The sequence below is a fragment of the Acomys russatus genome, chromosome 16 (assembly GCF_903995435.1).
Source record: "Acomys russatus chromosome 16, mAcoRus1.1, whole genome shotgun sequence".
Taxonomy (NCBI): Eukaryota; Metazoa; Chordata; class Mammalia; order Rodentia; family Muridae; genus Acomys; species Acomys russatus.
The window spans coordinates 5,593,978-5,619,027 of NC_067152.1; the positions used below are offsets into that span (position 1 = coordinate 5,593,978).

At 42.9% G+C, this 25,050-nt stretch overlaps 1 protein-coding gene across 1 annotated transcript in view; it reads right to left on the reverse strand.

The window, feature by feature from the left end:
- The window catches only part of Nlk (nemo like kinase), a 122,834-nt gene that overhangs the window by 29,204 nt on the left and 68,580 nt on the right, over positions 1 to 25,050 (reverse strand). The window contains exon 3 of the mRNA XM_051158059.1: positions 17,666 to 17,721. Within this exon, the coding sequence (XP_051014016.1) occupies positions 17,666 to 17,721 (56 nt within the window). The remainder of the gene's footprint in view (positions 1 to 17,665; positions 17,722 to 25,050) is intronic.

A 25,050-nucleotide genomic window follows, 5' to 3' on the forward strand; every position in this document is an offset into this window, starting at 1 on the left:
CAACTGGGCTTAGAATCACAGTACCTGTCACAAAGGGCAAGGGAATGAGGTGGCAGTCGTCATCGTCACCCTTACAGCGAGGGGGAGGGTGGAGTTTTATTAAGTACCAGTGCCAGATGTTCTACATACATAATTCATCCACCTGTAAGAAGACTGTTATCTTCACTGTCACCAGGAAAAACATCCAGCAACCTTCTCAAGGTCAGAGGTCAGCAAGCTGGGCAGGGGATCAGAATATGAACTCAGGACTACTGTGGTCTTAGTCGTCTGTCAGTCTCTCGTCAGGTGTGTATGGGGGGTGAGTGCAGTAGGAAAAGACTGCAGGTGAAGTAAAACAGCACAAGTGAAAAAAGGAAACTGAACTGACGGCACATTTTAAGCCAGTGTGATTTCAAAATGAAAAACCAGTCAATTTCAAAAGAACATCACTGCTGAAGAAGGAAAAGTATTCATTCTTAAGTAAGGGAGGCATCACTTTAGCCCAGGCTGGCCTCGTTGTCTTAGCCTCCCAAATGCTGAGATTATAAATGTGCCCTCTCCTGGCAACTCACTCACAATTTTTTAACTTTTTGGCTTTGCAGTGCACTTTTTATTTTTTATGTGTATGGATATTCTGCCTACATGCATTATTTGTGTACCACATGCATCTTTGATGCCCAAGGAGACCAGAAGAGGGTGCCAGATCCCCTGAGACCTGGGTTACATATGGCTGTAAGCCACCATGTAGGAGGTGGGAATTGAACCTGGGCCCTCTAGAAGAACACTAGGTAGCCCCCCCCCTTTGTTTTTTCAGGGCAAGGTTTCTCTGTGTGTAGCCCTGGTTGCCTCAGAACTCACTCTGCAGTAGATACTCTTAACTACTGAGATGGCTCACCTCTCTAGCTCCCACTGTTCACATATTTTAAAAAATATTATATAAGGTTTATTGTATGAGCATGGGGAGAGAAGGGAGGGAGGGGTACCGAGAGAGAGAGGGAGAGAGAGAGAGAGAGAGAGAGAGAGAGAGAGAGAGAGAGAGAGAGAGAGAGAGAGAGATGGGTAAGAAGTGCAAGAGGTAAGCTCACATTTTTTTTAAAGTACTTTTTTTGGATTTTCTTTTCCTTTTAGAAAAAGATTTAGTTTATTTTTTATGTATATGAGTGCTCTATATAAAAAAACTTTTTAGGGGCTGGAGAAATGGCTCAGAGGTTAAGGGCGCCACCTGCTCTTCCCGAGGTCCTGAGTTCAATTCCCAGCAACCACATGGTGGCTCACTACCATCTATAATGAGTTCTGGTGCCCTCTTCTGGCATTCAGGGGTACATGCAGGCAAAATAATGTAAACATAATAAATAAATATTAAAAAAAAAAATGAGTGCTCTATCTACATGCACATCTTCATGCCAAAGAGGGCATCAGATCACATTATAGATGGTTGTGAGCCACCATGTGGTTGCTGGGAATTGATCTCGGGTCCTCTGGAAGAGCAGAAGTGCTCTTACCCGCTGAGCCATCTCTCCAGCCCCTCACTGTTCACGTATTAATGTAGTTTTATGTGAATTTTTCTAGTACTGGAAAATATGTTCACCATTCTTTTAGAATTCAGTCACATATGGACAAAAAGCTCTTGTGCCAGAAAAATGTTTTCTACAGGATGTGTCACTTTAAGAAGTAAGTAGGCCTACACAGTTGGTTTCACATAAACTGAAAACCAAAAAAGAGATCAATTCTAATAAGATCTAATCTCTGTGAGAACTCAGGGAACTTGCCATGGCGAAGGGCTCTGCACTCCTGGGCTCAGGAGTGGTAACAGCTACAGGTTAGCACCTTGCAGCTGAACACTGTACACATCCAAGACCAAGCGCAGAGCCGGCAGAGAGGTGCAGTGGGCAAAGGCGCCTGCAGCCAGGCCAGACCAAGCAACTCCTGCAAGTTGTTCTTTGGCCTCTGTGTGAGCACCCCTCCCCCATGCAGATAAAGGTAGTGAAAATAGCTGGTCCGGAACTTACTTTGTAGTCCAGGTAGGCCTTGAAGTTTCTACCTCAGCCTCCTAAGGAGATGTCACCACCAGGCCCAGCATAACCTAATGCTATTTTCTACCATCTGGTTTTCTTGCCTCCTCAAGTAAGTATCACTAAGAGGAAAAGAGTTCCAATTAGATATGTAACATTAGACCTATGGCCAATTATGCCATCCAGGGGTATTAATATTTAACAACATGCATAGAGGAAAGCATTAGAACCAGTGGCTTAGATATAAAGAGGATGCTGATAAAATACAGGCTCGTGCTAGTGTGTTAGGTCTATTAAGTTTCCTGAGGTACTGCTCTCAAATTGAGTTGCTAGCAGGAGACACAGCTGGTCTGTGAAGTAGCTAAGCGCCCCACTGATTCCCCATATCCTCCAATTAAGGTGAATCTGATGTATTTATAGTGACTCCTGAAACCTCTAGGTACCCACGTAGCACACGCATCCTGGTATCTAGCAACCTTAAAAAAAAAAAAACCAGAAATGGCGTCACAACAGTGGGATCTGACAGAAGAGATGAAATAAATACAGTCCCGAGAGTTTCCTTAAACCCTCACACCTGAATTAAGTCCGGCAGGCAGCTCACAATCAAAGGTTAAGCAGAAGGCTAAGCAGTGTGGGAGATGATAATAGGGTTCTCAGAGGCTCAAATTAGTTGTGCCTTTGTAGATTTGATCCTTCAGACCAGCTGGGGAGTTTTAGAGAGACATTTGTATTTCATAGAGAGGTGAAAAGACTAGACGGGGGTGGGGTGGGGGTGGGGGTGGGGGTGCCCTTCCCCCACCTTCACCTGGAACCTAGGCGGTTCAAAGAGCTGGTGTGAATATGTTGTTCCAACTACAGTGACTAGGGAGAGAAGGAAAAAACTCCAACTGGGTCGGAACTTTTAAATGACTTCTTTTAAAAATAACCTTAGGATTCAGTCATAGACTAAAAGCCTGGATAACCCGTGTGGACAGGAAGAGCTGGCAAGGGTCCTGAAGATGTGACAACTGTTACAGGGAGGAGGTTCTTGAGATTTCAGGTTCAAGAGCAACTTATGCCATGGATCTACTTAGTGATGGGAAAAGCAGGAAGAAAGATCCAGTGAGGATCCGGCCTGGACCGCAGAAGGGCTACCATACCTCCCAGGTAAAAGAACACAGGTACTAGAGTCAGTCCATTCCAATTTAAGAGCTAACACCTTTAAATTCTTCTAAAAACAAACAAATTTTACTTATGAGTATGGGTGTTTTGCCTGCATGTAGGTCCATGAACCATATGAAAGCTTGATGCCCACAGACAACAGAAAGAGAGGAACGGTGTTACAGAATCAACCCGGGTCCTCTGGAAGAGCAGCCACTGCTCTTCACTGCTGAGCCATCTCCCTGACCCGACTGGAGAGATGCTCAGAGGTGAAGAGCACTGGCTGCTCTTCCAGAGGACCTGAGTTCACTTCCCAGCACCCACATGGCAGCTTACATGTCTGTAACTCCAGCTCCAGAGGAGCCAACACCCTCACAGATATACATGCAGGCAAAACATCAATGCACACAAAATAAAAATAAACAAATTAGTTTTTTTTTTAATTCTCCAGCAACCATACTGGGCAGCTGACAACCACTTCAGGGCATCCAGAGCCTTTTTTGGTCTCCATGGGCATCTGCACTTACATGAACACACCCTCCCTATATACACACAACACGTATACAGATAATTTAAAAAAGAAAAGAAAAAAAAAAAAAAAAAGAAACCACAAAACTCAGAGCTAGAAAGACAGCTCAGAGATCAAGAGCAATTGCTGCTACCCTAGAAGATTGAGTTTAGTTCCCAATACCTATGTTGAGTTTCAGGGCAGCCTCTATGGGCCCCCACACAGAGACACACACACATACACATAACAACAACAACAACAACAACAAATCTTTAAAACGTAAAACTTAAATACCTTCCCCACTATATCCAGACATCTGGGAAAGCCCATCTGGCACCCATGAATCCACAGCAGCTGTGGCTGCCTGCACAAGACCCACACAAGATCAAGCCAGTCACCTTCCCAGTAGGACGGGGGAGCTATTTACAGTCCATGGCTTAAGGGTGTGGCTTCTGTCGAGCAGACTGAAGGCCAATGGATGGCCCCAAACCCATTATGTATGGGCAGCACAAACTGGACTCCATGGGTCAGTAAAAAAAACAAAACGGGGGGCTGGAAAGATGGCTTAGTGATTAAGAACACGGTGTTTTCCAGAGGCCCAGAGTTCAATTCCCAGAACCCACATGGTGGCTCACAACTGTCTAAGACTGTATGTGACCGATTTTGGTGTGTAGCTTTACATGCAAACAAAGTATTCATATACATAAAATAAATAAATCTTTAAAATAAAACAGCCAGAGGTCACAGAATTGTTAAGAAGTAGGAAGGTGGGGTGTGTGGCTGGGAGGAATAGCAGGTAAGTATAACCAGAATACAAAAATGTTCTTAAAAAAGGAAGCTGGGCATGGTAACACACGCCTTTAATCCCAGCACTCGGGAGGCAGAGGCAGGCAGATTGCTGTGAGTTCGAGGCCAGCCTGGTCTACAAAGTGAGTCTAAGACAGCCAAGGCTACACAGAGAGACCTTGTCTTGAAAAACCAGGGGCTAGGGAGGAGGCCCAATTGCTTATGTTAATGCCAGACACCTAAAGGCTTACTGCTACGCTCCAGAAGTTTCACTGAGTTTCAGCGCTATGGGCCTTTCCTCACACTGCCCCAGCACTCACTGCCACACACTGTTCCAAATCTTCTCCTGCCTATTGTCTCATTTTAATCTTGAAAACAAATGAGGCTGGTGCCACTATTATTTAAATTTTATTAATGAGGAAACCTAGACACCGAAAGATTATGAAACATGCCCAAGATCACACTAGTAGTAAGAGGTAAAGCTAATATATTCAAACTTAGGTGTCAACTTCAGAATGTCATAGTTTCTGTCACTACAGTAGACTTTCCTTCTTTGACCTCAGGCTAGCATGATTCTGAATTAATCATAAGGATTTTGAAACAAACGCAGGATGGAGGTTTTATCCCTGTTTTATACACACACACACACACATTTTTGGGGGGTGTTGAGACAGAGTTTCATGAAACTCAATCTGGCCTCCTGATCCTGATCCTCCTGCCTGTGTCGTCTCCCAAGTGCTGGGATCCGAGACATGCTGACACCCACCTCTTGTTCCTGTTTTATAATATGATAGTTCCTAAACCCAGACATCTACTGTCAAGTGCTAGAACTAACAAGGGAAGGCAGAGTGGCAGGTAGCAGGGAAGGAAGGGACTCGGACGCCGTTAATATTCTAATACCAAGAACACCTACTGGAGGAGCCACCACACCTGTGTGCTCACAAGAAAGGGGGTCACCTGACTGCAAAGTCTGGTATCAGAATACTCTGGCCACTCATGGACACATGTATTAGGGAGGTGGGAGGAGGAGGAGGACTGCCATGAGTTCAGGTCTAGTCTTGCAGCCCATCTTAGAATAAAGAGAAAAGATAAAAATGCCCCAGGGCAGGGAGGGGGTGGCTAGCGCTTGATGTGTATGCACAGGGGCCTGAGTTCAGACCCCAGCCACAGAAAGGCCGCACATTGTGGCATGCAACGCAGAAACAGGAGGATCCCTGGGAGGTGCTGTTAGTCAGTGAGCTCCAGATGCAATGAGACACTTGGTCTTTAAAAAAACTAGGTGGATTCTGAGCCTAGCCTTTTAACGGCTGAGTGACACACATGCAGGCAGAATACTGTAGAAATAACAAATAAAGAAATCTTTAAAACTAGGTGGAGCGGGGCACAGTGGCACACGCCTTTAATCCCAGAACTCAGGAGATGGGGCAGGAGGACCTCTGTGAGTTTGAGGCCAGCCTGGTCTCCAAGGCAAGTTCCAGGACAGCCAAGCATACACAAGAGACATCCTGTCTCAAAAAGCCAAACAAAACAAAACAAAACAGAAAAACCAACACCAACACACACACACACACACACACACACACACACACACACACACACACAGACATACACACACACACAGACAGACAGACACACACACACACAAACACACACAAAGAACAACCCCCCCCAACCCAGACAAAACAAAACCCCTGACATTAACTCCTAGCTTTCACACGCACTAACGACATACATAGAGAATTAAAGAAAACAACAATAACAACAACAAAACCCAAAAAGGGAACAAAACAATTTATTATAACACAAGAGAATGAGAAGTGTGTAAGTTTATAAACTATTAGAACTGCTTCTCCTACACTTGTTACAATATTATGCAAATACGTCCAAACAAAACATGGCTCCGCAAACCCTTTAACAGGGCTGGCCACTGAAGCAGTTCAAGCTGAGCACACAAGAAGTTGTGATATAGTCCATACAGTTGACCTAGCTGGGCATGGTGGTGCACGTCCTTAATCCACCATTTGGGAGGCAGCAGCAGGTGGATCTGAGTCTGAAGCCAGTCTGGTCTACATACTGAGTTCCAGGACAGTTAGGGCTACACAGTAAAGTTCCATTAAAAAAAAAAAATTTAAATACCTGTTGGATTAAAAAAACTCATTATCTAGAATTCAAAAGTAGAGCATGCTGGCTTTCCTACCTGACTGAGTTACACAGTGTTACACACAAAGATACTTTTATAGAACAAAACTGAGAATGCGATTGAGAAAGTAGAGAACCCATTGGATCAAACTATTTCCTGTAGAATGAATGTGAAAAAGAAAGCTATGAAGAGCTAACCTTAATCCTAATCACTTTTTATTGAGTTTCTATTTGTTTTGTTTTTCTAGATAGGGTTTCTCTGTGTAGCCTTGGCTGTCCTGGACTCACTTTGTAGACCAGGCTGGCCTCAAACTCGCAGAGATCCGCCTGCCTCTGCCTCCTGAGTGCTAGGATAAAGGCGTGCACAACACCCTCTTATTTATTGATATTAAATAATGGAAACAGATCAATCTATTTCCAAATTGTAATGGACATAAACCAACACTAAAACAAAATTTAAAAGAGATCTTAGAATGTTAAATATTAAGTAGGCTTCATACTATGAGAGTCTACAATTATTTTTTTCTCCCTTTTAAAAGATTCTTCATAGCAGTCATGTATACATTGCCAGAACTGAGGAGGCTGAGGCAGGAAATCCTCCAAGTTTGAGGCTAGCCTGGAATACATAACAATTCTGCCTTCAGCCAGGCGGTGGTGGCGCAGCCTTTAGTCCCAGCACTCAGGAGGCAGAGGCAGGTGGATCACTGCAAGTTCGAGGCCAGCCTGGTCTACAAAGCTACTCCAGGACAGCCAAGGCTACACAGAGAAACCCTGTCTCAAAAAAACGGGGGGGGGGGGGGCAATTCTGCCTTAAAAAAAAAAAAAAAAAGTCTTCCTCTAAACTCACACAGATCTGCCTGTTTCTGGCTCCTAGGTCCTACGATTAAACCCAGTTTTAAATGTTTTTAAGAGGTCATTTTTTAAGAGTGTCTGTGTATGAGTGCACGCACCACAGCTTGCCTATATCAGTGAGGACAATTTTGGGGAGTCAGTTCTCTCTTTCCACTACAGGGGCTCTGGGGATCAGACTGAAGTTGTCAGGCCTGGCACAAGCACCTTTAAATAGTCTTTATGTCAATGCGATACATGTTGGAACAAATACGAGTCAAGTGACATTTCTAAAGGACACAGTAAATTCTTGATTTGCATACTATAGTTATTAAACCCTCCAGCCAGATTCTCTTATACAAGAATGACAGTTAAAGCATGCTCTAATCAATTTCAAATATGAATTCTAAACTCCTGCCATTCCTAGTTGAAAGAAAATTCCAGCTATAAATATATGAGACTTAATGAATTCTTTACTTCCCCCTCCTTTTCAAATCAAGTCCACAGAAAAAGAGATTTCAATCTAGATTTCATCTGAAATGAAAGTGAAAGCATTAAATATATGGACAAGGAGACTCTGGTTTGTGGATGCTGTCATTTCAAATAATGCTTTCTGAAGAAAAACAAAAAACAAAAAACAAAAAAACAAAAACCCAGCAACATGCCAGAGCTAGCAAGCTATGCTCTCTTTTTAACAAATGGTCAGCACTAAATCTCATCATCATCCCTGAAAGGGGGAAAAAAAAAAAAAAAAGGCTCGGTGCCTTTGCAGGCAGAGAACAATCGGTGTGTGCTTCAATTAAACCACTGACCTTTTCTGAAGCATGCCCGCGCCTCGCTACAGAAATCAATGGGATAAAGGTCATTCTGTTCAAGTGTTTAAATGGCATCCCTTTTCCAGGCAAAGGCGAATTCCTTTCCCCCTTAAAGCCAACTAACTTATTGTATAGAATGTTAAAAATTAAAACTACCTCAATTTCAATTTTTAAAAACGACTTAAAATCATAGGGGCTGGAGAGACGGCTTGTTGCCTAAGAACACATACTCCTCTTGTATAGGACCCAAATTCAGTTCCCAGCACCCGCAGCAGGTGGCTCGCTACTGGAACCCCAGCTCCAGAAGGACTGGGCACCCCTGACCTCTGGTAGATACACATGTACCCTTTAAAAATAAATAACTGGAAAAAAAAAACTGACTAAAAATCAATTCCACCACCAGAAAAACAGTAAGCAAGGTGGGAAGCTGTCACCTGTAGCTTGTCACTGCCCAGAAGGTTGTTGGCTGAGTCTGTCACTGCAACTACAAGCAGATCATGGGACAAGACGGCTGGGATGGGCCCAGTTGCTGCAATGCTCACTCGGCTTGCACAGCACTCTGGTTCAGTCTCTGGCACTGCACAACATTTCATCATTCGGGAGGTGGAGGCAGGAGGATCAGAATCAAAATAAAACAAAAACAAAACAAGAAAAGCATGCCAAACAAAGAGGTGTTATTTTAAACTTCGGCTTTGAAGACAGAAGCAGCTCTATGTCCGTCAGCTGTGGATGGTGGAGCCTGATGATCATTAATAGCGACCTTCAAAACCAAACACATATGCATACAAACCCCAGAGGCCAAGAGCCAAGAAAAACTGAGGTCAGCCTGGGTTATAGAAGAAGTTCTAGGACAACCTGGGCTAGACTGAGACCCTTTCTCAAAAACCCACCCAACCAAAGCTGGGCTTGGTGGAGCACATCTGTAATGCCAGTGCTCAGGGAGGCAGAGGCAGGAGGATCGTCATGAGTCGAGGGCAAATATGGTCTACAAAGTAAGTCCAGGACAAAGAAACCCTGTCTAGAAAAACAAAAAACCAAACCAAAACAGAACAAAACCCAAAACAAAACAAAAACAAAACAAAACAAAACAAAAAAACAATCAATCTGAGAAGCCACAGAAACTGTAAGTTTTGTTTTGTTTTTTAAACAAATGTAACAATTTTAAGAGCTGTAGACGCAGCTAGGCAGAATGCTTGTCTAGTTTACAAGAAGCCATGCGTTTGATCCCAGCACTGCAGAGTGGGAGGGCATGCCTGTATCCCAGCAACTGAGAAGTGGAGGCTAGCCTGAGCCACATGAGATCTGTTTTTAAATCTAACCACCTAAAAACAGGTGGGGTTTTTGTTTGTTTGTTTTTTGGTTTTTTTTTTTTAGATGAGCTTCTATCTACACAGGGAACATTTTTGCTCTATAGTTTTCATTTACAGAAAGTCAGTACCTTCAATTATATCAATGCATATCAGTCGACAAACTGCAGAATATATTCCCAATACAACAGATATGAGGAAGGCAAGTGTAGGGAATAATTGAGTAACTTGGTACCATGTTTGGTTTTGGCCATAAATATTCCTCCTCCCTCTTCTAACCTGAACTCTTTCATCTGTACAGACTATGCCTACAGCCCCATCTCCAAACACGACCCCAGCTACATCAGAACTCTCTCAGCCTTGTTCCTGAATAGGACTACGTATACACATCTCTTTGAACAACAGTGCAAGTATCTCTACCTTTAACAACAATCAAAAGTAGACAATTCCTATTCAGATATATTTTCAATGTATCTGGGTATGGCTAATCTGGGTGCACGCAAGTAAGGCAAACCGTGTACCTTTAATCTATAAATCAAGAGAACCACCCAACCCACACCCCTTAGCAACCCAATGAAAAGGGGCTGGACCGTCTGTGTGACCCTTGAGAACGTTCCTACATATGGCCTGTTGTATGTGCCTCTCTAATCTGTATTACCACTGTACTCCCACTCCAAGTACTCTTGCCTTGTCTGCTCATCAGTGTGAGCCTTTATTTTCAGTTCTTTAGAAGGAGACTAAGAACCTGGAAACATTCAAGCTAGGCCCAGACCAGACCACAGTTAACAAGTATAAACCCATTCTCCCAAAGCAAAAAAGACCTCAAATTAGTCTGAGCAAACAACAGGTCTAAAAGTTTTACTTTTGTGTCCGGATAATTTAGTTTACAATGTCATTCTGTCCAATAGACTTGACAGCATTTACTGCAGTCTACATTATGATGAAACTGCATGCTAATCTCTAGCCAAAGACCAAAGTTTGCTTCTGTTACTCCACCTTCTTCAGCACCGCTTATCCAAACTCTTCCTAGCCTCTGATGAGGATCTGAGACACCTGTTTTTCCTGTCTGAAGCAATACCAGCTCTCCTCTCCCTCTTTAAAGTCTAAGATCACTTGTCGATTTTCCTTTGGCATATCCTTTCACATCCATTAGCTCTTTCTTTCTTTCTTTCATTCATTTTTTAAATACAGTGCTCTGCCTGTATGTACACCTGCAAGCCAGAATAGGACACGAGATCACATTATAGATGGCTGTGAGCCACCATGTCGTTGCTGGGAATTGAACTCAGGAGCTCTGGAAGAGCAGCCAGTGCTCTTAACCTCTGAGCCATCTCTCCAGCCTTCTATCTTATTTCTTTTTTAACTTAAAAAATATATGTACACGTATGTGTACAACGTGTGTACTGGTGCCCAGGGAGGCTAGAAGACGACACTGGACCCACTGGAAATGGAGTTAGCAGACACTTGTGAGTTGTCATGTGATTCTAGAGATCAAGCCTGGGTCCTCTGCACTGAGCCATCTCTCCAGACCCAAGTATCTTCATCTTAAAATGAAGATAGGAGTAAAGTGTTTAGGACACATTAAATTTCCTGTTAAAACCTATATTCACAGAAATCAGAGTCAGCACATAACAGCTGTTGGCTGAATGAATAGACAAGGCAGACCAGACACAGACAAAATGATCATTAGTCGAGGATCCTGCTATCCCTTGGTTGCTCTGCTAAATTCTTCTTGGTGTTGCCTCGATTTCTGTCCTATACTTCAGAGGTAAAGGGCTATGCTTGGTGACTCTATATAAGTGAAACTTTTGTTTTAAGTCACCAAATATTCTTCAAGTAGTCCAGCCTGCAAAATTAAAACAGGAACAGTAAAACTCAGACCTCCAGCGTCCTCACTATACCTGCTTGTTCCTCGAGAGTCAAGAGGCTGCGGTTAGCCTTGAATTCTAGATCCTTGTTCCTCTGCCTCCCAGCTGCTCGGACTACAGGCATGCACGATCAGTCCCATCCTCTGTCTTAAAATTATCATATGCCTGATGATGGTGGCATACTCCTTTAATCCCGGCACTTGGAAGGCAGAGGCAGGGGAATCTCTATGAGTTCAAGGTCAGCCTGGTCTACACAGTGAGTTTCAGGACAGCTAAGGCTACACAAAGAAACCTTATCTTGAAAACCCAAACCACACAAACAAGGCATCATAATGCTTTGCAGCCAATCTATATTATAATCATCTTTATGATCAGACTTTATACTGTATCATAAGATTTGTAAGTCAGAGACCCTTTTACTCTGTTATTTAAAAAAATTTTTTTTATTCTGTACCTATTATGTCTAAGGGACAGGAACACAGTACTGAAAAACTAGACAAAAATTACCGCAAATAAGGGTAACGATACTTATGCTCACAGGACATATCAACAGGCAGTTGTCTTCCTGTTTTTTAGATTTTCGAGACAGGGTCTCTCTGTGTAGCCCTCCCTGGCTGTCCTGGACTCACTTTGTAGACCAGGCCGGCCTTGAACTCAGAGATCCACCTGCCTCAGCCTCCCTGGGTGCTGGGATTAAAGATGTGTACCACTGTGCCCAGCTAAGAAATTCTTAATGTCTCTTTAAGATTCTTGGGGTGGACTTCTGGTCCGTGGCACCACTGCTGGCGTGTAGAAGAGTATAATTACCCATGCACCTCATTTGTTGCTTTTTCTCTCTGCATCGGCTCCTGGATTCTCTAAAGGTTACCGAGCTGTCTCTCAGCAGAAGAGGTTTTAATGGGCCAAAACCACTATCATTAAACACTCTGGCAATACCCAAGCCCAAAGTCCAAAAGCTGGCCACAGTGGCACACACAGCCCAGCTTATGCTACACAGTGCAATCCTGTCTCAAAATACAGACAAAAATCAGCCACAGAAACCAAGCAAACCTATTACCCAATTAGGGACACTTCTGAAGGTGAAAGTACGACATCAATGACACGAAAGTGAGACCCAGGACAGGCTACAGCAAGGGTGCAAGGTCACTGCGGCAGACGTCTCATTTCCAACAAGCTAAGGCCAGAGGTGCTTCGAGCACAGACCTGCACCATATCAGTCGGCCCTTCTCCACAAAACACCAAGATCACAGCTCAAGCTAAGAATAAGCCTTTCTCCCAAAAAACTAGTATTAATTTCCAATCCTGTTAGCATCCGGCACTTTGTAAGGGGCGTGTTTATGTGCACTGCATAGAATGCAGAATCCTGACTGAAGAAAATAGTGCTTCCTGGTCAAACAATTAGAACTGTTTCTCTGGGTTTAATTTCGGTAGCCAAATGTAATTAAGTTGCAAACTATTTTCATACAGATTTTCTAACAGAAACTCAAAAGTACAAAATGAAAAATGTAATCCATTCAACGATAACTCACTAGTTTAGAAGAACACATAATCTTTCAGAAAGTCAAATAATACACTCTTAGACTTAAACTTTCTGTTAAAAACTGTGGCTGGGCGGTGGTGGTGCACGCCTTTAATCCCAGCACTTGGGAGGCAGAGACAGGTGGATCGCTGTGAGTTCGAGGCCAGCCTGGTCTACAAAGCGAGTCCAGGACAGCCAAGGCTACACAGAGAAACCCTGTCTCGAAAAACCAAAAACCAAAACCAAAACCAAACAGAAAACTAAAACCAAACCAAACCAAACCAAACCACACCCAAAAAAAACTGTGGTGCAGGTGAGACAGCATCTGCTGCTAAGCCTGACAACCTGAGTCACATCCCTGGAGTCCACATGTGGAAGCAGGGAATTGATTCTTGCAACTTGTTTCTAACCTCCATGTGTGCAGCACGGCATGTGTGTGCTCACACCCACTCTCACACTGAAAGGTACAGCAGGTTTCGGTGGGACTTCCTACTCCTGCATCTGCTGCCTTCTCCAGATAGGCGTGCACATGGTTATAATCTACATGCTGACCTATTTTTAACTGCTTGAAGAAATAATTTCTATTTTTAAAAAATCTAAGCAAAATTCCTATAAGGCATTAATATAATCATTTTTATTAGTCTGGGGGAAATAGACACAAAGCTATGTATTGATCCTGTAACCTAATTACACAAAAATGTTTGTGAAACATGATATTAACTATTCAACAAGGAATTTGGGGGGAAGAGAGTGGGAGATTTGAGATAGGGTCTCATGTAATGAAGGCTGGCTTTGAACTCCTGATCCTGCACCCTTCCCCTTCCAAGTGCTAGGATTACAGGAATCTGCTACTACAGCCAGCTTTGAACTAGGTTTCAATCCAGGTTCTGGCTGTAAAGGTTTATCTTATGATTTTTAGCCCTGTGTCTGTATGTGTGTCTGTGTGGGTCATTTAACGTGTGTGCTGGGATCTGAGCCCAGGTCTTCTGAAGAGCAGTAAGTGCTCTTAACTGCTGAGCCACTGCTCCAGTCCCCTACCACCTGGTTTTAAAATGTTTGTGTGTTTAAACTGAATTATATAACATAATGTTGTAACTTTCCTTCTCTTAAAAAAAGGTGTAGCCATGTGGTGAATTATGTAAGGTGGAGGATGCTTCCTTACCCTCACGCCTTGGGCAATACATGAGGGCACATAAACAGAGGTACGGGTGAGGAGGATGAGAGAGAGACATGGACAGAAAGACAGGGAAGGGGAAGAGAGAGACTGATTTGACTCTAAGTATGGATGTCTTCAATTAAATACCCAGCAAACAAACAAATCCATTATGTACAGCAATATATTTAGAACTTGTCTAAAACAAGTCTCAAACACAGTTTCTAACAGTACTATGCCATGGCCACGTGCAGCGGTCTCAGTCTCAGTACCTGCATGAGCTTGTTTCCAGGCCCCTTATTAGATACCAAAATCCCTCAAATACACGGTTTAAGTAACCTACACAGAATCTCCAATCCGCTTTTTTCCTCAGGGCAGGGGGTACTAAACCGAGATCCTTGCCCATGCTAGATAAATGTTTCAAGCACTGGTGGGTGTTGCCAGCTCCTCTATTACTTTAAGTAATTTCTAGATGAATTACACCTAATACAACATGCAAACTTATATAAACAGTTGTTACACTGTTTAGGAAAAATGATAAGGAGAGGAATTTGTGCACATTCATTACTGATGAACATTCTTTTCATGAATATTTCCATCTGTAGGTAGTTGAGTTTTAGTTGTGGAACACAAAAAGCAAAGAGGGCCAACTGTATTTAAAAGCCAAAATATTACCCACTCTAAAATCCACAATGACATAGCAACCCTCTGAAAGAGAAAAACAACCCATTGTCTAAAAACATGTGTAATAGCGTGTGTACATGTTTCTGAGATACCAGAGAAGGAACTGCCAGCAGAAGCAAGTGATATATTCAATTCATATGGTAACTTGAGACCTTATTAATCTTTAATATATCTGTGTTTTAGGTAATAAGTTTTCTTATTACCCAATTGAAGAGAAAACAAAGACAAAAAAATTTTCTTTTGGCTTTGGTCATAATGAATTCATTGACATTACAGAAAAACAAAAAGTAGGTAACTCATTTTAGAATATTAAAAGAGTGCACAAAGGCAGAGCAGACTGCAGCCAAGGTGTTTCCTTCACTTTCATCTGTCGGGTTCTACAGCACAAATCTTTTAGTGCCCTGTATTCCATGCTAACCATGCCTTCCTAAGCAAACTTTACAACTGTATGACAGTCAAAGGTGTGGTCCTTCGTATAAGGAAAGCACTGCTTTCCCAGGCAAAGTCTGGGAAATTTCCTCTGAGCCACTGGAGTACCTGTCTGATACTGGTCCCACTTACCCTTGGGGGTTCTGACTCTGGCACACTAAGTAGTACTTACTTTATGACTCCTAGTGACCACCGGTTACTGAATGCCCAGGGACTTGGGGTTGTGCTGTATTCTTTTGCCCGCTAGCAGCGGAGGGCAAGAAAGGTAGAGATGAAGGCTAGTACATGGGTAGCTCCGTGCTATGTAGTCTGAACAGCAAGGCTCAGAGGAGCCCCCCTGGTTGGTATGACTTGCCTGTGTTGTTTTACACTGTAGCTGGGACAACTAAACCAAGTCCTCATGGTTCTACTAAAAGAGCACAAATGGAGCCGCTCACCTGCCTGATAAACCTTCTCCTTTGCTAATTTTATTGTCGTCTTTTGCTAAAATAAACTGTAAGCAGGACAATAATCATTTTCCTGAGTCCTCCGAGTTCTTCCAGGGAGTTCACCAATCCTGAATCTACTCTTGGGAACCTCTGATACAAACTATAATATAGTAAAATATGTGTCCAAGACAGGACATTCTGATATAAGTTTTGGTTTCAATAAGTTCATTTCCAAAGAGGAAGGAATAGTACCTCCAACTGACAAAAACGCCTTATAATATGTGGATTTCCTTCTCACCCACTGAAAGGTTAAAGAAGGTAGGTCCTGGCCAAGCACATCTCATTCTGCAGAATGAAAGACGTGCTGTTCACTCCCACTGGCAGTTTCCATTCCCCACACCATCTTTACGGAACAGGAATTAATGCCTGTGCCTGAGCAGTAAACTGACGTGAGAAAGTACTTTGCCAATTCTTCTACTTTCGGACACTTTGGGAACTTTTTCCCTCTGTTTCTTTCCTTCCACCCATCCATCCATCCATCCATCCAAGATATAATCTCTTAGGCTGGCTCTGAATTCAGGATGTGGTCCAGGCTGGCCATTAACTCAAGATCCTGCCTCAGGCTCCTGAGTTGCTGGGATTGTGGATGTGTGCTACCACACTGGGCCAATTTTATGTTTTTGGAAAAAAGAGCATGTGACATGGCCCCAAGTATCAGGTGTGCAAAGACTCTCTTATCAACTAGGAGCTGGACAAGAGACAGTCCTTTCTTTAGGATGTGCACTGCTGAGGCAGCGCAAGTGCACAAGTTGTACTGCAGCAAAGGATCAGTTTCATAAATGATTCATGGGTTAAAACTTTGCCAGAGATTACAGCACTTAAGAGTTTGGTTTATCAGACTGAAACTTCCTGGCCATCTGACCTCTGCCAAGCCTATCACTTTATAAGGTGCCTCGTTCCCACGCCAGCTTTTACTGCTCTCTCCGTGGGAAGCATTTCATTGTTCCCGTTTCTAACGGCATTATGAAAGACAACTGCCAAGGATGGAATCACGTGCTGCTGCGCCCTGTGTAAGAGGGGAGATTTTCATTTGTTTCGGTGCTGAATCAGAAAAGTAACAGATAACTGACTTTTGTTCTGAGTAACAGGCCTAAAGTGTCCACAAACCCCCTTGTTTTTAATAACCCATACAGTCAGGGAGCACCTAAGGAGGGACTGGGCTCTCCTCCATCAGCTTCTCTAGGCAACTGGTGCTAACCCGCCGCCCACCGTCAGGCGGCCTTGTCTATGCCTCGCTGTCTTTGTGCAGCCTCCGGAGCTGGTACGTGTATTATTTTACTGCTGGTTATCACTCTGTACCTAACAAGCAATCTTCAGAAAACACTCATGGAGAAGGGAGAGAGTCATATGGGCAAGAGTTGAGAACACGGTACTTTCAAGCCAGACCGAATAAACATCAATCCCAACTCTTACTAGCTCTAAAGTTTCTTACCTTTTTTGTTTCTCAATTTACTCATCTGTAAAATGAGAATAAATACAGTACCTCACACAGCAGTTTATTACTAAGAATTAAGTAAATATGTGTAAAGAACTTAGTGCATTTGCCATCTAAAGAAGTAACAGCTAGTACTGCCACCATGGCTACCACAGCCCCCCCCCCAGGAGCACATTTAATAACTTCACCCCACCCTAAGTATTAAAAGCAAGGACAAGATTATCCTCTTGACAGACAGGTGCTGGATATGGCAAAGCTACCCATTCCACGGGTATCCCATACAACATGGCTGCCTCTCTGGTTATCTGCAGAATGAGATAGTGACCATGTTGCTCACAAAACTGCATGGAGACAGAGATCTGCCCAGATATCCCTCCCTCTGCATCGCCACACACAGCATCTGATAGCAGTGAGCTCCACTCCATACTTGAGATTTCAAAATTACCTGGCTTTCAGGTACTCAACCACTTCCGCAAGGATGAGACAATGTAATTCATGACATGAACCCCCAGAAGGTAGTAAAAAAAACAACAGTCTTAAATGTCCCCTTCTTTCACATTGCCCGGTTAGGATACATTTCTTCAAAATAGTCAATGTGTGGAGGTTGGAGAATGTCAAGGGCAGAGAGTACCTGAGAAAAGGAAGGGGAAAAAAAAAAAAAAGTCAAATTTAGAGAACGAGAAGGAAACCGAAGTGTGACACCAATGCAAGCAAATGCTGTTAACTAATGACTTAAGGCCGAGAACAACTGGCTACTGAAATGAGCCGCTATTAGTAAAAAATTAGCCCTTAAGATGGTTTCCTAGACTTTCCACCTAAGAGACAGTTCCCCCTGAGCTGAAATGGGTTACATCACAGCCGACCAAGTGCTGCTCAGCAGAGTGCTGAAAGAGCATCGTAGCTGCCGCAGGGGCATGAAGACCAGCTCTACCCTCCATGCTTCTGCTCCTCTCTCCAGCCAAAGTTCACTGCCTTCCACCTGTCAGACGCCAGGGTAGGCTTTTAGGTTGCACATATGAACAAAACAGCTCCCTGCTTCCTTGACCGGAGGAGAGGTACATACGACACCAACACTTGCACAATACAAAATCGTGCCCCCTATTACTGTGCAGGAAAAATGTAAGGAGGGCGGAGGAAAACACTTCCGAGAAGCAACACCGCTCGAAGACTGGCAATGTGACAGTGCAGAGGCAGCTTGTAGAAACAGGAAAAGTGCTCCATTATGGAGCACAGTGGGGTCAGAGGAAAGCAGAGTGGGATAAAGCCCACTGGAAGGCAGAGAATACTTTACTCCCAATCTCCGTAGTTACATTAGATATGATGGATTTTATTCAAAGTACAAGAAAAGAAATTACTGAAGGAGGGAAACGGACATTAGGCACCTGAAATTTCAGCACTTTATAAGCCAACAGAAAGTAATATGCACATTTGCTCCCAATGCTGTCTAGCTATGCCATAAGTCCTGGTTATAACATCACACCTAATTTGCTAAGGAGAAATGCTGAGCTCAAAGGACAAAAAGAGACAAGCAAGAAACAGTGTGCTACAAGTACAAGCTTCTGCTACCCTGCCACCCCCACTCCCAACACACACACAGAGCCTCACTGCATAGCCCTGGATGGCTTGGAACTTGCTATGCAGAGATCTGCACACCTCTGTTTCCTGAGTATTGGGACTAAAGATATACACCACCACACTAGGTTTACCATAGTTAAAAAAAAATTACTTTCTTTTCTAGAGAATTTGAAAACTATAAAGTAGGCAAAAAGAATATCCATGTGGTCAGTACCTGGTCGCAGTCACGGAGAAGCTCACTTTCATCTCATTTGGAGCTCCCACACCCCTACATTTGAAGCACCGGCTATACATCACTATTTCTAGCAAATAAAAACTAATTGCATGATGCAAATATTTGATTGTTCAATTTTTACTCATCTAGCTACTTACTCATTACCACGCTGGGGATACAACCTAAGGCCTTATGCACGTGTTCCACTCACATGAGAAGAACTTAAAATATTTAAGTTTGCTTAACTTATTTTTACTGCATAATTTTTTAAAAAACATTTTAAAAATGTACTTATTGTGTATGTGCACATGGGCCAGGAATGCATGCAGAGGTCAGAGGACAACTTTTGGTCACCTTCTATCATGTGGATCCCTGGGAATGAACTCAAGATCATCAAGTTTGGCAATAAGAATCTTTACCCACTGAGCCATCTTGATAGCCCCACAATGTCTTTTTAGCACTAACAATTATCTAGTACTCAAATTCCCAACTTCCTTCCTTCCTTCTAAGACAAGGCTTCTCTGTGTAGTCCTGGCTGTCCTAGAACTCATTCTGTAGACCAAGCTGGCCTTGAACTCAGAGATGCCTGCCTCTGACTCCCTAATGCTGGGATTAAAAGCATGTGACAGCACTGCCTGGGCAATTTTTTTACTTAAATAAAAAGTGTACTGTCTAAATCAGAAAAAGACTAACAGTATACTTGGGTGCAGAAGCTCATGTCTCTAATTCCAGCACTTGGGAGGCTGAGGCAGGAGAACTGCCATCGATAGGGGTGAGACTGTGCTACAAACCAACTATCAGGTCAGTTTGGCCTATGGTGTGAGATACTGTCTCAAACTCACCAGAGATCCACCACCTCTGCCTCCAGGCTGTTGGGATTAAAGGTGCTTGCCACTGAGTCCTTCTGTGAGACACTGTCTTAAACACACACAGACTCACAGACACACACAGACACAGACACACACACACACACACACACAGACACACACACACACTACAATAATCAAAACACAAACAAAAGAAACTTAAACAAAGATTTGACTAATACCTCTATCATTTTTAATTCTTTTTAAAGTTTTATTTATTTATTATGTATACAGTATTCTGCCTACATGCTAGATGAGGGCACCAGATCTCATTATAGATGGCTGTGAGCCACCATGTGGTTGCTGGGAATTGAACTCAGGACTTTTGACAGAGTAGCCAGTGCTCTTAACCTCTGAGCCATCTCAAGCCCCTCACTTTTAAACTTTAATAAAAGATTTCTCTCCTATCCCATTTCTTTCCTTTTGTAATTTACTTGTGCAAGAAACCTTGTTCACTTTAAAGCTTGCTCTTTTTTCAATCATATGCTCTTCACTTTGCAGTTTTACTTATTTTTAAATCATTTATTTTTACTTTATGTATACTGGTGTTTTGTTTGCATGCATGTTGTGAGGGTATCAAATTGGAATTGGAGTAACAGACAGTTGTGAGCTGCCATGTTGGTGCTGTGAATTGAACCTGGGTCCTCTGTAAGAGCAGCTGAGCCATCTCTTCAGCCTATTTTAAAATATTAAATTAAGATTTGTTGCCAGCTAGGTGGCACACACCTTTAATCCCACGCTCAGGAGGCAGAAGCAGCTGGATCTCTGTGAGTATGAGGCCAGCCTGGTTCATACAGGGGGTTCAAGGCCAGCCAGGGATGCACAGTGAGGCTCTGTTTTGAAAAATTTGTTTTCAAGCTGGGTGGTGATGGCTCATGCCTTTAATCCCAGCACTTGGGAGGCAGAGGCAGGTGGATCTCTGTGAGTTTAAGGCCAGCCTGCTCTACAGAGGGAGTTATAGGAACACTAGTACTACACAGAGAAACCCTGTCTCAAAAAAACCAAACCAAACAAACAAAAAACCAAAAAACACACCAAAACAAAAAGCTTGTTTTCAATTAAAACTTTCTTTAATAAAAAAGCCTTCCCTCAGGTTGAAGCCAGTTAAATACAGAGGTTTGAATGTTTCTGTAAGGATTATGTACATTTCCTTTTAAATTAAAACATTTACACTTAGAATTTAATAAACAGAAAATATTTTTTAGTTTCTTCAAAGTAAATTGTTGTCATATGAAAACAATTACCTCATTTTTGTGCATTTTAAAATCTTCAATTAGTCCTTAATCAGATCTAGCCAATGGACAGGACATTCTCCACAGCTGTGTGGAGAGTGGGAACTGACTATGACATGAACTCTGGTCTCTGGTGCCCCCTACTTGACCACTTCCCCTTGGTGGAGGCCTGGTGGCACTCAGAGGAAGGATAAGCAGGCTACCAGGATGAGCCTTGACAGGCTGTGACCATATGGTGGGGGAGGAGGTCCCCTTCTGTCACAGATCTAGGGAGGGGGAATAGGGTGAAAGAGGGAGGGAGGAATGGGAAGGTACCAAGAGAGGAGATAACAATTGAGATGTAATCTGAATAAATTAATTTTAAAAATCTTTAATTAGCCAGTGTAGCATATTTGTGTAACTTCCCTACTTGTGGTGCACGCGCGCGAGCGCGCGCGCGCGCACACACACACACACACACACACACACACACACACACACGCGCGCGCCCCACGTCTGTCTGAAGCCTGAGGAAAGTGGTTAGACATCAGCATGTCACTAGACATCTTGTAGACTCTCAACTCTATCCTGAGCAAGAGGCATTCTGTCTTGGGGGAAAACAGAAGCAAAGAGTGACAGTGTCTGTTAGGCAAAGCTATTTTACACTTCAAATCTATCTGTGCTAATTAGAGGTTATCTAGTGGGAAGTGACAACCCTATTTTAAGGCTTTCTTATTCTGTATTTGATAAGGTGCCCAGGAGAAAAGCTACAAACATCGTCAGACACTGGCCTACACCATTTGGCTGTTGACTGGCTTAAATTCTGCCTGTTGTTTTGTTTTAACCTAAGTGTTTCTAGCAAACAAAAGCAGTACTCAGATCCAGCAGAAAGGGCCTAGGATCTCAAAAGCAATGTGAATGAACAAGTGAGATGGGACACTAGAGCATTCAAACACTCAACTCCATGTTCAACTCTCCTATTTCAGCAGCCATGAGTTTCTCTTGACCCCCACAGTTATTTGGGGAAATGAAATAAAAATTAGCCTTTTGATGTAAACAGAAAGACACTGGTTTTCTTTTTTTCTTTTTTTCTGGTTTTTCAAAACAAGGTTTCTCTGTGTAGCATTGGTTGTCCTGGACTCACTTCACTGACCAGGCTGGCCTTGAACTCACAGAGATCCTCCTGCCTCTGTCTCCTAAATGCTGGGATTACAGGTGTGTGCCACCACGCCCAGCCACAGAAAGACACTTATAAAGATGCCTTGGAAGGAATCCAAGTACTAACCCTCCCTAACACTCAAAAAAACAAAAAAAGCAAGAGGTAGCCAGGTGTGGTGCCACTCAGGAAGAAGGAGGCAGATCTCTCTAAATTCAAGGCTCAATCTGTCTACTTGCTCCAGGCCAGCCAGAGCTACACAATAAGACCCTGTATGAAAAAACCCAAAAAACAAAAACAGAAGCCCAAACCAAAAGAAACTGTACCATACTTATCTACTTTAAAAAAATGATGGTCATGATCTCAAAAACTGGTGAAAACCTGTGTTTTAAGCTTTTAACCTCCCAGTAAGAAGATTCACAACAAAGCATTTACACAGTGACCATGTGGCTTAGTTTTGGTTGTCCTTTTGTCAGGGAGATAATCAGGGTGAATAATCTTAAGTCTAAGTATAAGACAAAAAATAAACACTTAGTTCTGTGGTTGAGTGCTTGCCCAGCACGCATCAGCTCCTCCAGAGCTGACCGCTCACTCACCACACGAGAGTTCCTACTCTACTTTTCTTCTCTAAGGATGCAAAGGTAAGAGTAAAGCACAGTAACTGATTAAAAATGCCTGGTGTTCTGTTAAAGTAGGGAGACTATATTTTTGTAACATAAAGTATACAAATTCTATAAGAGATTTGATGAATTTTATGCAATGATGGCCATGTAAAAGCTGCCCAGATCAAGAAGTTACAGCGTTTCAACACCTTAGAAAATGCCTCCTCTCCCTGTCATTTAACAGCTCTCACGTCAATCTCCCTACTCTTCAACCTTATACACACAAAATAAAAAAAGTGTATACTCTTGTGCGTACAGCTTTTAAAAATGTATTTATTTATTATATATACAGTGTTCTACCTGCATGTAACACCTGCAGGCTAGAAGAGGGCACCAGATCTCATTCCATCATGTGGTTGGCGGGAATTGAACTCAGAACCTCTGGAAGAGCTCTTAACCTCTGAGCCATCTCTCTCGGGCCTTGTGTACAGCTTTTACGGGTTTGTTTTTATTTTAATAATTACACTTTCAAGCTGGGCATGGTGGTGCACACCTTTAATCTCAGTACTCCAGAGGCAGAGGCAGGCAGATGGATTTGAGTTCGAGGCCAGCCTGGTCTACAGAGTTCCAGGACAGCCAGGGCTACACAAAGAAACCATGTTTCGAAAAATAAAAATAAACACCTTGCCCCCAAAAATTATACTTTCACTTATTTATTTTGTGTGTATGTGGAGGGGGTAAATGTGTGCTGTGGCATGTGCTGGGTCAGAGATCAACTTGTGGGAATCACTTCTCTCCTTCCATGTGGGTCCCAGAGACTGAGGTCTGGCTGTTACGTTTCATAGCAGACTGAGGTATCTTGTTTGCTGGTCCACACAGTTTCTTTCATTCACACATGCCTGTGAGATTTATCCTTGTTGCTATGTGAATTAGCAGTTCATTCATTTTAATGCTGTAGAATAAGCCTTTGTATGAAAGAAATACACCACCACATACTTATTTGCAATTCACAGCTATTGTATGTCAGGACTATTCTTGCATGAGTCTTCTGCTGGATATATGCGTCTATCTTATTATGGGTAGGACAGCTGAGTTATCATGTCGGGATAATACATTTAGCTTTAGTAGTATCTGCTTATCTCAAAGTCAAAGATGTTTCCTGTATTTACTCCAAAAGTTGTTATTTAATTTTTTACAGCTGAGTCTATAACTCACTTCAATCAATTTATATGTATAGTGCAAAAGAGAGGTCTTAAGGAGACGTATCTTTAAGCTTGTTAAGACCACAGGTTTTCACTTTTCCTTAATAGCACAGGACTTGGCCGTCTCCATTCACCTGAGAAGCTTTAAATATAGCAACACCTGGGCCTCAACCCCAGCGACTCCAATTCCTAAGTGTGAAGTGAGATCTATGAATTTGTTTTATGCTTCGAGGTTTGGCTGTCCAATCGACTGTCTGCTTACACCGCATGGACGATCCTGCACTGAAACACTGAAGCACGTGGCCACGCAGGCAGGCCTCCCACAGCACCTTATCACACTACCTTCCACATTAAAAAGGCCATTAAATTACCTCAAGGTAGAGACTCCAAAGCTAACGGAGTCTGAGGTAAATAGAATGTGCCTGATAAATGTTTACTGAATTAGGGAAAATGGACTCTGTAGCTAGACATATTTTTTTTTTCACTCAGATCTCTTAAATAACTTAGAAAACACTAAGTCGTTGTTCTCTCTGTAAGGGGGATTAACAGTTCTACTTCACAAGATTTTTATGAAGTAAATGAATTAGTGTGCATAAGCATCTAGCATATTTCCCAACATACAGCAACAGTATGCATTAAACAGTTGGTTTTACCCCATTCAAAAAATGACAGTGTTTAAACTTGCTTATTTGTTTGAGCCAGGGCCTTACTACGTAGCAATAGCTGGTCTAGAACTTGTTTACCAGACTATAGGCTGCCTCTTCCATTCTGAGTACTGAGATTAAAGGTGTGTGCCGCCACCCCAGGCTCTTTGCATCCTCTATGTGACCTGCTACTGCACTTTCCCACAGGACCAATTATGGCTTAGCTACATCAAATACCAGCTGCCTCTGAAGTCTGGCATTCTACATAGACCAAGTATGTTGTATGTTGGTCCTGAGGCACTCTAGAGACAGCTCTGAAGCAAAGGCGAAACTAGTTGAGAACAGGGCAGTGCTGTCACACTCTACTATGTCCATCACGTGCTGCACGTCAAGCATATCCACAGAGGTCACCGGCAATTTTCTGATGGGGCTCAGGAGCTCCAAAAAATACTTGTGTATGCTTGTCCATATCATGAAAAGGCTTAATTTC